The sequence below is a fragment of the Amblyomma mixtum genome, chromosome 2 (genome assembly GCF_055824585.1).
Source record: "Amblyomma mixtum isolate Tamu chromosome 2, ASM5582458v1, whole genome shotgun sequence".
In the NCBI taxonomy this organism is placed as follows: domain Eukaryota; kingdom Metazoa; phylum Arthropoda; class Arachnida; order Ixodida; family Ixodidae; genus Amblyomma; species Amblyomma mixtum.
Window position 1 is genome coordinate 243977404 of NC_143013.1, and position 13111 is coordinate 243990514.

Sequence of the window (13111 nt, forward strand, 5' to 3'; positions counted from 1 at the left end):
ATAATTATCCTCATGTCCGTGAAGCCCAGGGGAAGTACTCCGTAGGCTCTAAACACGAATACACCTATAAGGGAGTAAAAATTTAGTAAGCTGTCCATTAGCGCCCTGTCTTTTATAAAAGAGAATGCGCTACAGGACAGCTCACCCCCATTTTACTCCTCTTTGTTTAGAGTGAAGGCTCCTCCGAAAAAGCGCTGCCTCACCTCCGTCATATTTATCGCTTTCCAGTTTCGTGCACCTGCAACTGCTTGCAATGCTCCACACAGCAGATGCTTTGACATCTGCCTCTACGCGATGGAAAGGTCTATTCAGATATTGTTGACAACAAACAGGAAATAGAGGGACGAAGGCTTGTAGCAGGGGTTGACAACCTAAGTGCAAGCGATTTTATGTACCGTTTGTTTTTATTTCCAGTTGCGAGAGAAACGACGGGTGCTTCATGCCCACCCTTTCGGTTGACTAACGTTCCTTTGAAAACAGCTCATTCAGGATCCTCGTCGCACTCAATTTAAGTGCCGCGAGCGATCTATATACGTTCTCGGATTTAGAGGCACGGCGTCAGCATGCAGCCCAGGATAGATAGGAACAAGCGTTAAATTAAGAAAGCCGCTTTTCGCGTAAGAATTGCGCGTGCAGGTCGTTTGCCTACGGGATCGCATTCATCATCATCATCATCATCATCACCAGCCTGACTACACCCACTGCAGGGCAAAGGCCTCTCCCACGTCTCTCCAATTAAACCTGTCCTTTGTCAGTTGCCGCCACTGTATCCCCGCAAACTTCTTGATCTCATCCGCCCGCCTAACTTTCTACCGTCCCCTGCTACGTTTGCTTTCTCTTGGAATCCACTCCGTTACCCTTAAGGACCAGCGGTTATCTTGCCTTCGCATTACATGCCCTGCCCAGGCCCATTTCTTCCTCTTGATTTCAACTAAGATGTCATTAACCCGCGTTTGTTCCCTCACCCACTCCGCCCTCTTCCGATCTCTTAACGTTACACCTTTCATTTTCCTTCCCATAGCTCGCTGCGTTGTTCTTAACTTAAGCTGAACCCTCTTTGTTAGCCTCCACGTTTCTGCCCCATAGGTGAGTTAGTTGGCGTGCAAAGAGCCGGTAAACAAGGTCATCCCAACTGTCTTCCTTGTCGACGCATCGCTTATTTACGGTCGCGCATATCCGCGAAGAAGGAAAGGAAATGCGTAGCTACTTTACAGAACCCCGGGACTTAACTCTGGAAGAAAACGCCGCATCAGTTGCTTTCCTGCTTTCAGAGCGCGTGAAGAACCTGTTGACGTGGCTACAGATAGCTCGCCTAAAGCAAGAAGGAAAAGCTATTAGAAAGGCAGACGTTGCCGGTGAGGTTGAGAGGGGGGGGGGGGGGGGGGGGGGGGGGGTAGGTGACATGCATTCCCGCATTTATTACCAACGTGAAACATTAGACGTTTCTAGCATACCAGGAATGTAATACATCCTCGAGACGTGCTAAAAACATTATGCTAAAAATGCTTTTTTCTCACAGTGTCCGCTTTGGAAGCAAGAAGTCGGTTCTGCATAGACCGAGACCCGAAGGAAAGGTGGTACGCTTGAAACCGGCAGTGAAAGCTTCGCACAGACGGTTGGTTGCGTGTAGATCAAAATGCCGCATTTGACCGGCATGCAGCCAATGATTGCTCAACGATGAACTACGTGAGAAAAGCACGCCTTTTTGTTCGTTTCCATGAAAGTTCCCTCCTGGGCATATAAACCTTTTCGCGCCTTTTCTAGTTCGACCGCGCAGAAACAAAAATAAATTTCGTTCTTGAGCGAGAAGCATGCCTATCGGTTATGCTCGAAAATGTGCGCGTTCATGGCTGAGCGGTTATTGCGTGCAAGGGACACGCCATGCGGTACTTCTGATGCGTATAATGGACTAAATTTACTGGGTTACTTTGATTGATGCCCCAGAGGAGCACGGAAACTATATAGACTGCCTGTTCAAGCGTCTGCTATTGCTTTGAACCTGTAAGTGTCGCGTTAAGGCTTGAAAATCATCCCACACTCTAGGTAAGCTATAAGTTTTGAGACACCGATCGAGCCCCCACCTTCGCCTATGCTCGTTTCCGTCATTTTTGCGCTGTTTACTACAGACTGCGGGTATATACTCGAAGACAAGTATACCATTAGCATAAATATTAAGTGGAAGACGTGACGAAGATTCGAGCAACGATTATTCCGTAAGCACGAGTCGCAAGCACACTTTTTTACTGTGTTGTAATTTTCTCCCGGGTGAAAAATAATTGCCCAAAGATGTTATTCAACTTCACTGCCGAAATAAGAACGAAATTCTTTCTTGTACGCAAACTGGCAGTTTCCTTTAAAATTTCCAAGAAAGAGCGCGAAAGGCGTAAACCTAAGAGAAAGGTACACAGGACGAGTGCTCACACTTCAGCTATCTCAAATGTAGCTGCAATGTGAGCGCTCGTTCTGTGTACGTGCGTGTTACACTTAGAATATGTGTTGCGCTTAGAGGGTGTGTTGTACTTAGATGATGAGTTACGCTTAGAGTATGCGTTACGTTTAGAGTATGCGTTACGTTCAGAGTATGCGTTACGTTCAGAGTATGCGTTACGTTCAGAGTATGCGTTACTCTTAGAGTGTACGTTACGCTTATAGTATGCGTTACGCTTAGAAGATGCGTTACACTTAGAGGATGCGTTACGCTTAGAGGATGCGTTACACTTAGAGGATGCGTTACACTTAGAGGATGCGTTACACTTAGAGGATGCGTTACACTTAGAGGATGCGTTACACTTAGAGGATGCGTTACATTTAGAGGATGCGTTACACTTAGAGGGAACACGAGAAATGGCTCGACCGGCTCTGAACTTGAGAAAAGTAGGTTTCAACGCGAAGCAGGAGAGCAGCATCAGACTCCGCCTCTCGAGCTATCTGCGCTTTTGTTTCGCTCCGCTGTGAAAGCTACTTTTCTAGAGTTCAGAGCCGGTTTAACCATTTCCCTTGTTCTCTCTAAGCGTGACACATGCTGTAGTTCATGCTGCCATCCGCCGGATGCCAAGTCGCTGCGTTCTTCGCGGCACTGAGTTGAGAAGTGGGGCTAGTTTGGTTGGGAATCCCGAGGGAAAAAAAAATGAGCAAAGAATAAATAGAAAAAAAACAGGGAAGATAACAGCGAGATCGGCGTTCACCACCCCTCGAGTGCCGTTGTTGTTGCACTGCTTCCTTCGAAGTTCTGCACCTAGAAGGACGCGGCGATAACCGCGATAATCTGCTGCACCGAGTGCGCAAACAAAGTTTCGCCCCGGCTGGTTCTGCCCTCCTCTTGGCTAGATATACGCTTGCGGAAAGCGCGTATTCTCTGTTGAGTGTGTTCGCGACGCGTGTCGGTGGAATGACGTCAAGCGTAGGCGGTTATCGCTGACCGCACGCAACGCTTATTGCTATTATTAAAGCACGACGCGCTTACTGGCGGAGCTTGCCATATTTAGGTGCGCTCGCAGAATCTCAAGAGTCACGCGATTTTCTACAGTAGGCGAGGACGACTATTCTGCTGCTGCTTCACAATGAGCAGCTGTGCTAGCGGGGTTAAACGGGCACGCTAAAGACAACACGTAAAAACAGCGCGTGAGTATTGCGTGCGCTAAACCATTCTCCCGATTTATTTTTACAAAAGAGAGGAAGTTATGGGACGTCCTTCTAAGACGTTGAGAGCTGAAACTCGCTTCTGATCAGCCATCTTTTCTGGCACAGTAACGAGAGATCGAGTGAATGAACTCTCACGAACCACAGCACAATCAACTGACAAGGCGTGCAAGACAGAACTGGGGGTATTGTTGCGGGAGCTTCTGTAGGGGCTAGACCAGGGGTCCGAGTGCGCTCCGAAGGAGACTAACTTAAAGGTCTGCCTACACCTGCTCTGCACCTGCGCTCATCCTGTGCACAGGTGCCCCTGTTTGGACGCCGGAAGTCATGAGCACGGCCAGCACCCCTATAAGAGGGCGCTGTAAAATGGATGCTAACATGATGCCTCATGAAAATCAGGCAGGCCTGCACCGGTAAAAAAAACATGTTTACTGTGCTTATAACTGGAAAAGAGAGCTGTGCTTCGGTACCTGCGTCACACTGCAGTCATAACTTCCTTGTGAAACGGCTTGCCTTGCGTTCTCCGGGAGTTCGCGTCAGTATAACCTTCACGTACTTTTTTATTACTGCCTCCATGTTTAACGGCGTTGCTCGGACTTTTTTCCTCGTGAATGGACGACCGTAGTAAAATTAGCTCTGAAAGGGCACCGCTGACGTCGCGACTGAAGATTGACGTCACAGAAAAAAAGAATAAGCCCATGATATCGGAGACATGGATTCGGCTTGATAAGCGTTTCGCGAGAAATGTTCATGCTCGGCATTTTCTGAACAGCAGCTGAAATTTTTAATCTGCGGTTCCGGCTAAAAGTAACCAGACTGTTGCCTACTCATATAAATATTTAGTAGCTAACCAAGTCCCATGCTCTGGCGGAGCGCATGAAAGCTTAAGCTATTAGACTAATTAAGCAGTAGTACACTTCAAAATCGCACCAACACAGCGTGAGAAGTGGCAACAGATAATCAGTCTGTTGCGTACGCACCCAAATACCAAAAAAGCTAACTAGTTCTCCAGCTCTCACAAGGCGCACGGAAGTTTTAGCTAGTAGATGAGAATTCAGCAGTATTTTTGCACTGAAAATTGGCAACAACACAGCGATAAGAGAGACGCTGTATTGAAGGGTTCTGTATCTATTTAGTTCATGACCAAGGGGGCTCAGTGAACCTGTATTAATGATCTGGGCGCACAAAATGCTCTTTGTGTGCAACAGACATCGATGTAATTTGTGATAACATGCTCAGCTGGATAGCGCTTTACACAGTCAGCCATAGCGCTTTACACAATCAGCCATTCCACCAGTGTCTGGTCTGTTAATGAAAATAGCAACACGTACCAAAAGAGCAACACCATCGCAACTATTCCCTAGAATCGATTACGGAAACGTGATGAACCGCTTCCGCCGTTCACAAGGCAAGAGGTCACGCGTGTTTTGTCAGCGAGCCAAAACGAGCTGCATAAGCGGTGATTACTTAGTAATCAAATTCTACGCCGTATTGAGGACACCGGAGTAACTTCCAGCACCTGAATTCAAAGGGCTGCGGGAAACCAGTAAGCGCAAATTTATTGTGCCTCGTCTTCACCAAAATGCGGCCGGGTTCGAACCCACGTCCAGCGGCTGAACGCCGTAGCAGTTGAGACACCAGGACAATGAGAAATTGATTACCGCAATAGCTCACATACAAAACTTGCAGAAATTGTTGTTGCTTGTATCGAGATCTTCAAAAATTTTCTGGTATCAAGTGCGAAAGAAAAATCACTGAAAGAAAGAAAAGTCTACTCACGTTTTTAAGTGTAGTTTCCTGCGCTGGGCTCAAGTCACCGATGTGACCACTCATTTTGTCTACCAGCGTCTTCTTTACTTCAGCAGAGAGTCGCCGACGAAGCGCTGGTCCGTTCGTACGCAAAATTAAAACCTCCTCAAAGCACTCACTCGGTGTGACGGAGCAGCACAGGTTTTGCAAAACGCTCGCGCACAAAATGACAAGTATAGCGGTCCTCCAAAGCAGATGGCGAAGAAATTTCCAGCGCCGCTCTGAACAAAAAGCGAACGTCCACAACCGCCGCTCTTGCCGGCGTCTCTCGGCGGACAGGAGCGAATGCTCTCGCGCGCGGCGTTTCGCGGTCGTCTGCTTGTCGGGCAAGCGGGATCCGGCGGGACGGGTTCTCGTTTTTGTTTGCGTCAGTGTGGCCAGCCGCGTGGTGCCGCTTCCGCTGTCCTTGACGGAAAGAGCCTTCCCCACCGCAAATGCGGAGGTCAGTCAGCGTCAGCCTTTGTGAAATCGCCCCTGTTGCCGACTGAATTGCGCAAATCTCAGCCGTGAGCTTCTAGGCAAGAACTTTCGCCGAGATAATTGAAGCCAGTCGTTGGGTGGTTTCGCATTGCTCTATATTACGATTTGTGCTCAGAGCGGTTGTACTTTGTCGCGAATTTTCCTCTTTCGTCCGTTAATGGGCTACGACAGTAGTGGTTGCAATAGACGACAGGAGAATCGTTCTTTTTTGTTTTTTTTTTTGTATAGGGAAAGGCGATTGAGTTTGTAGGCTTCTATGCATTATAGGGCTAAGCTAAGTCGCTAAGTGCCCAGCGACTTCGAAAAAAAAATAAAGGCCGCATGTTCAAGAAGCCAATGTTACTCAATAAACAACGTTCTTAGACAAAGAACTGGCCAAAAAGACAAGAAGAAGGAGCAGACACACACGAGCGCTGGCTAGGAACTGATTGCTTTCTATGTGTGAGCGTATTATTACACAGACTGACAGATGCGCTGAAACAGAGAAGGAAAAGCAACAACAAAAACAGCAAAAGCACTAGGCTCGTCATCATGAATAAATATATGCCAACTCGTGGCGTGACAATGATGTCGAAGGTTTGCTTACACATGAAGCCCCTTCGCGCGCAATGATAAGGGCTTCATAGATATTCCTCTTGCGTTTCTCGGAGTAGCATCTCTTTGTCTAAGATGTTCTGTCGCCAACTCGCCCAGCAATACACTTTTATGAGGCAACGTTCGATGAATTTCATTGGCAATTATCCTGAGTTAGCTCATAATCTAGAAGGACATAAACTAAAGGTACCCAGGCAATAGGGGATGGCTATTTCCAAATCCTGCACAATGGTATTAACGATTAAAGCAAGAAACCGCAAGAGGAGTAATAACTGTTCCAACCATGACACGAATCAAGATATGATGTTTAGCCACAAAATAAAGGAAAAATAATTAAATAATTAGAGAAATGGAGCAAGAGAGAGAGAGAGGGGTACTATTCAGGATACGCCGCACACATGAGCGCTAAAGAAAAAGGGAAAGAGTAAATGCCACCTGCGCAGCTACAACCAAGAATTTTGATACGAGAATTGAAAAAAGAAAACAAAAAACAACCAAGCTATTTTGGCGAGGGTCGGCCAAGGCTTGCTGGATATATTTAACGGCTTCGTTTTGAACTCGTGCAATGAAGGTCATCGGGCTTGTGTTCGGGCTAGTTGGTTGACCAATGGAAACATTTGCGAGAGCTGCGTATTAATAGCTAAAAACAGGTCAAAAAGAAACAAAACGAAAAGAAACGACCATGTGCGTGCGCTTAACCGTGCTGCTCGTTCTTTTTTTCGTAACTCTTATTAACATGTGTCTATAGTCGCCACTATTCAGAGCCCGCAAAAGCTCCCACCTGCAGGAAAGTGAGCGCCAAAGTTATTTTACTCAGTATAAGCACTCAGGGAAGTGGTAACGCACATTGAAAATACGCCCGGCTTTAATTTAAACCTGAGCACATGGCAAACGCTTTCTGTTCTAGTACTGTCAATAAAAACGGACAAACAGCTCTGACGGACTTCTTCTTTTGTTATCTGTGCGCATGTAATCTTTGATATTTCCTGGAACTGTGGGTTCGAAGCTTGCAGTGTCCCATACAAGCTCACGCTAGGTTTGTTGCGTACGACAAACACCTCCGATAACAGTTTCAACGCACCAAGATTCTTATCAAGGATCATCGTTCTCTGGTATTTGCAGTACTCAATTGTGTGGTACAGGAATGCAATTGTTTAAAAAATCTCTAAGTTTCATCAGCCATGACCGGTCGCTATCGGTCGTAGAAGAAAGGTTATTTGTGTCTCCAGCGTCCCGAGATCGCAACCCGATACATGAGAATAAAAACTGACAGATGATCGGTGGGCCGATCCAACAGAAATGCCTAACATTAGGCTCTCATTCCCCTGTGCAAGACACGGCAAATGAAATGCATTTATTTACTTCGACCTTTATTGCACATTTAGATTTGCACATTATTCCACATTTAGGTCCTTGCTCGGGACCAGCGCCGATGTTCAGGACCAGGCGCATACATCGGCTCAGAACATGCTCAGCGTTTCACGAACTTATCTGGCGATTAACATATCGCTTATTCTTGTTTTGTTGATTTATGTTCACAAACCGGTTATGGCCTGCTTTGGCAATACTGTTTTTCCATTGTGATATTGCGCATTTGAAAAAGAAGCTCGAAAATAAAAAATCTCTTTTCGAACGTCCGTCTGTGATCGTCCGTCTGACTCTTTTTCTGCCCTGTTTTTTCTTTTTTTTTTTTGCACGCGCATGATACTGCGGGTACACTTTTGAAACAACAAGAACCTAAACGCAGATTATCGAGACCCGATAGCGCAGTGCTGAGCCTGTTGCTATCAGACGATTTCCCTTGCCCTCCACCGGTAGTTGAGGGCGGCTATGACAAGCAAGTCGATAAGCAAGGAATCGAGGGGCTTCGTGCTGCTTTCGGGAGAGCCTAGGAGGCGACAGTCCCGCTGGACTGTGCTTTGTGCGCATCGGATAACACTCGCCGAGTTTGCCGATTCGCTCCGTCCTAGGACGGTTATAAAGCGAAAAGTCGACGTTCACGTGATGTTGATAAAAAATTAGATGAGTGTACTTTTTTACCCTTTACTTCCTTGCACATTTGGTTTTATATTTCATGTCTTATCTCCAATCTTCATCGACACTCGGCTTGCGAATTAAGTGACTCGTACACAACAACTTAAACTAATGAGTGACGTCCGGCATGCGCTATCGCCGCTTCTCTTCTCAGCTCACTTTCCTCCTCAGCCGCCATCTTGTACGGCAACCACCCGCTGACTTGTTCCCGTGGCAAGCACCCTGGGGTTGCGCATTGCGTTGCCCACGTCAAAACCTCCTCCGTCCAAAGTAGCCAAACTCTAGATTCTTCTCCTGGCAGCTAACTCGTGGCCTCTCCGTTCTCTTCCCAGCAAGTACAGCGGGGGTTTCTCTTTTTCCACTCTGCCATCTGACAACCGTGGCAGGTGAGTTCTTGGAGCCCTCAGAGAACACACCGGACCGTCTGTACCGACACGAGGGTTCTAAGGCTATTGCATGAATTGTGAACACTGCATTTTTACGTTGCCACTCAGTGCACAATAATCACTCAGAGTGCTCTGTGGTAAAGCCGAATGCCTCATAACGGCAGAAAAATCGTGCGCGTATGTGCTGCACGCCCCCGCCTCCCGAGTTGGACGCAAGAAAGAAAACAGACCGATTGTACAGCTGTCATGACGGCAGAAGCCCAGATATCCGGCTCTAACCTTCTACCTATCTTTGAGCAAAGCACGCACGAAATGGAACTTGTGTTTAGAGGCTCTGCATGCTTGTGCAGAAAATCGAACGCAAGTGCAAGGAGCGGCAGGGAATGCAAGCATGCATATACAATAAAAAAAAACACAAAGCTAGTCCTTATCCCCATTTAGATCAAAGTCGCGCACCTGCAGAGAATGCGAGGAATATAAATTGTCTCTAATTTCGTGGCAAAAAGTGTTTTTGGATGCATCAGGATGTAAATGCTTCCAGTTTTCGTGCGGTCGATTCTTACAGAAGTAATTTGCTGCAAATACTGAATTGGAGAACTATGCGCATACGTGCACCATGTCCAGCCGTAGCCGCATACTTGTACCTCACAATACGGCGCTGCAGTCGCGCACAGCTGCGCATGCGTGAAACCGAGTGACGTCACGCGGAGCGCAGGTGGCCGCTGCTGCCGCAGCCGTCGTCGCCGCAGCGCGCTGACTCCTTTGCCTGACCTTTCGCCGCCGCCGCGCGCTACTGCGCATGTGCGCCGCCGCTCCTCCTCCTCGCCACCGTTTGACCTTTCGCCGCAGCCGTGCGCATTTGAAAGGACGGGTATATAAGGCCAATAGAACAGGCGCAGACAGTCGCCATGGAAGGAGAAGAAGCAGCAACAGTCGGACCCCGCATAAACACCGATCCAGAAGTGGTAGCTTGGGAGTTGGCTGAAAAGCAGCGAGAGCTTTTCGCTTATCCAGGCTTAACCTTAGCTAAGCCACAGACAATTTTTTTTTCAACCTACCAGTACAACCTTTCACCATTTCTGCAACTCCAGCTACGTATTAAGGGCGGTTTAAAAGCAAGCGACCGAGCGAATTGGGCGCCGCGTCGTGGCGAACATTTTCGAACTTGTAGGAATTTCGCCGCTCTGGCCGCTCGAGCCGCGGCGGCGGGGATCGCGAGCGTTTTCGCTTGCATATGAAACAGGCTTTACCCGGCCTCTCCCGCTGCGTGGTAACGGTGTAAGAAAAGAAATAAACAGCACGGTGCCACAACACTTCATCAAAAAAAAAAAACAGCACGGTGACCAAAGAGCGCACGAAAACAACAGTTCGACGCAGAAGTGCGCAGGTAAAAAAACAGCACGATGACTAACAGCGCAGCGCAGTAGGGTGCAGCGTTCCCTGAAAATTGTCTATAGCATAACTAGTGGTACTGCATTCTTCACTTGCTTGGTTTCAATTATATAGTTTTTTTTCTGTATTACGCGAGCACGATCTGGGCAACTAAGTAATGAAACTGGCCTGATCATCCGCCTGCTTTTATTTTTTCGCTTTTGCTTCCGCTATTCAACCCACCTCGCCGGGTAAATTTGTTAAACTAATTTTCATTTAGACGACAGCGCGGTTGCTCATTTAATTAATGTTGAGCACCTGGAATAGTAATAAACTTGATGCTGACGCATTAACCATACGACTCGAGCCACTACACGATGCCTCAATGTAAAGGCTGGTTCGCATGCAAGTGATTCGGCGGATTGAGCGAACAGCGTGGCGGCGCTGCAAAGCGTTTCGCGACCTTTCGTTTCACATGCGCCGCGCGTTTTAAACCGCTGCGAAAACCAATGTTTCCGGGAAAATACGTGCGCTTGCAACCGGTTTCGGTTCTCTGCAAACACCAAAAAACAAGATATATAAGCATTATTTTGTCATTTATTCTCATATTTTATTTAAGTAAATATAAATCGTGTTTTAAGAATTCAACATCACTTTTTTATTTATTTATTTTATTTCAAGATATGCCTAAAGGCCCTCTTCACGACGGTATTACATAGGGGGTGGCAAAATTCGAACATGAATATATAGAAGGAACATGCAATAACTGGTAGTCAGTAAGTATCCAAATGTGGCGGAACAACAAACCGCAAAATGAACAGAATGAAAAAAAAACAATGAAAAAACAAAGATATAACAACGTAACAAACAGAACGGAAAAACAAAACTCGAACATATTACGGTGAGCAGAACGGAACTAGAAGAAAACTACACATCGCTTTGATTTTTTAAAAGTTCATGAAATGATGTCGCAATTGTTTCAGTTGTGATTGTGGAAGGCGGCCGGTTCCAATCAATAATGGCTTTGGGTATGAATGATTTGACAAAACTTGAAGTGTGACATGTGGTTGTCACATGTCACACTTCCTTGTTTTAAAAAATTCTTGTTTAATTTAAATTCTTCTTAAATTGTTGTTTGTTAAACAAATTCTTGTTTTAAAAAATTATAAAATCCTTTAAAACAGAAGTTCATACGTGCGTGCGGTGTACGAACTCTAGTGCTACTGGTCACGTGGTAACGCAGGGTCGTCATTTGTTCAGACGCGGTGCTGCCGCACTGGTGTCGCGAGGCATTTCAAACTTGCCCAACCTCGCCGCTCCAGCCGCGGGAGCTGCCACCGCAGCTCGAGAGAAAGTGCACGCGCCGCGACGGCGGGATCTGCGAGGGTTTCGCTTGCATGTGAACCAGCTTTAAGGCTGCGTTTTCGTACTCAACAGAACGAGCTTAGAAACAGTTTGCAAACTAAACTTCATTTGAAGAAACGCGGGTACGTGACAAAAGAAAAGGTGACTTTATAAGTAGTGGACCATACAACCTAACCGAAAATAACTTAACCTAACATGACAAAGAGGGTTCAGCTTAAGTTAAGGACAACGCAGCGAGCTATGGAGAGAAAATGACAGGTGTAACGTTAAGAGATCGGAAGCGGGCGGAGTGGGTGAGGGAACAAACGCGGGTTAATGACATCCTAGTCGAAATCAAGAGGAAGAAGTGGTCTTAGGCAGGGCGTGTAATGCGAAGGCAAGATAACCGCTGGTCCTTGAGGGTAACGGAGTGGATTCCAAAAGAAGGCAAGCGTAGCTGGGGGCGGTAGAAAGTTAGGTGGGTGGATGAGATTAAGAAGTTTGCGGGAATACTGCGGCCGCAACTTGCGAGGGGCAGGGTTAATTGGAGAGACATGAAAGAGGCCTTTGTCCTGCCGTTAGGCTGTTGATGATGATGATGAACCTAACCAACCTAGCCTAACCTAACCTAGCCTTGCCTTGCCTAACCTAACCTAACCTAACCTAACCTAACCTAACCTAACCTAACCTAACCTAACCTAAGGGATGTTCATCCGCTTTTTCAATAAAGCTGGGTGGTGAAGCTGGCTGTGGATGCGTTGGGATCTAGAAGCGCTGGCTCGCCGAAGGGATGGTTTGAGAAAGCTGTCCTTGTTGAGCGTCTTACATCCGTTGAAATGTTCTCTTCCTCTCTCTAGTGCAACAGGTATAAGAAGGAGGGTTTGACGGGCGTGAAGCGCTCAACAAGAGCCCCAAACACCAATGTGCACGCCGTTTTCTCAGTCGCTGTCGAAGTTAAACTGGTGATGGCTCTGGCCACTTTGACAGCTTCAGGTCGAACCGCACACATGTGCCGGTCGGATGTTGACATTTAGTGTGTACCGGCGCACTTTACTGCAAGCACTCCTGTTTGTATGGGACCTGTGTCTAGCTCGGTAACTATAGGATTCTCGCCAGTCCAACCTTCTGTACAGTTCAACGTGCTTAACGGAAGCTAAGAGCAGTTAATTGAAAGTAGGAAAGGGATAGAGAGAGAGAGAGAAAAAAAAAGAAAATTAAGAGAGGATAACCAGGCATTATGCCAGGTAGGCTACCCTGCACCTAGAACGAACAATAAATGGAGTGAAAGAGTAGAGAAAGATAAGGAGAGTTAATCCCGTCGTGTCTTTGAGATGGAATCAATGTCACTGCTCCGTCGAGCCCCATGAAACCAAAAAAAAAAAAACATTCGTAATTAATATCCACCTGAGCGTAGTCACAGCCTGTAGAGGAGAGCAAAATGTCATTTTAAAAGC

The 13111-nt window shown here is 46.8% G+C and overlaps 1 protein-coding gene across 1 annotated transcript in view; it reads right to left on the minus strand.

Moving 5' to 3' along the window:
• LOC149363280 (SEC14-like protein 2) overlaps positions 1-5896 on the minus strand; it is a 63850-nt gene extending 57954 nt beyond the window's left edge. Inside the window, exon 1 of the mRNA XM_089573427.1 lies at positions 5419-5896. Within this exon, the coding sequence (XP_089429553.1) occupies positions 5419-5472 (54 nt within the window). The 5' untranslated portion in view covers positions 5473-5896. The remainder of the gene's footprint in view (positions 1-5418) is intronic.
• Positions 5897-13111: the final 7215 nt, after the last annotated feature.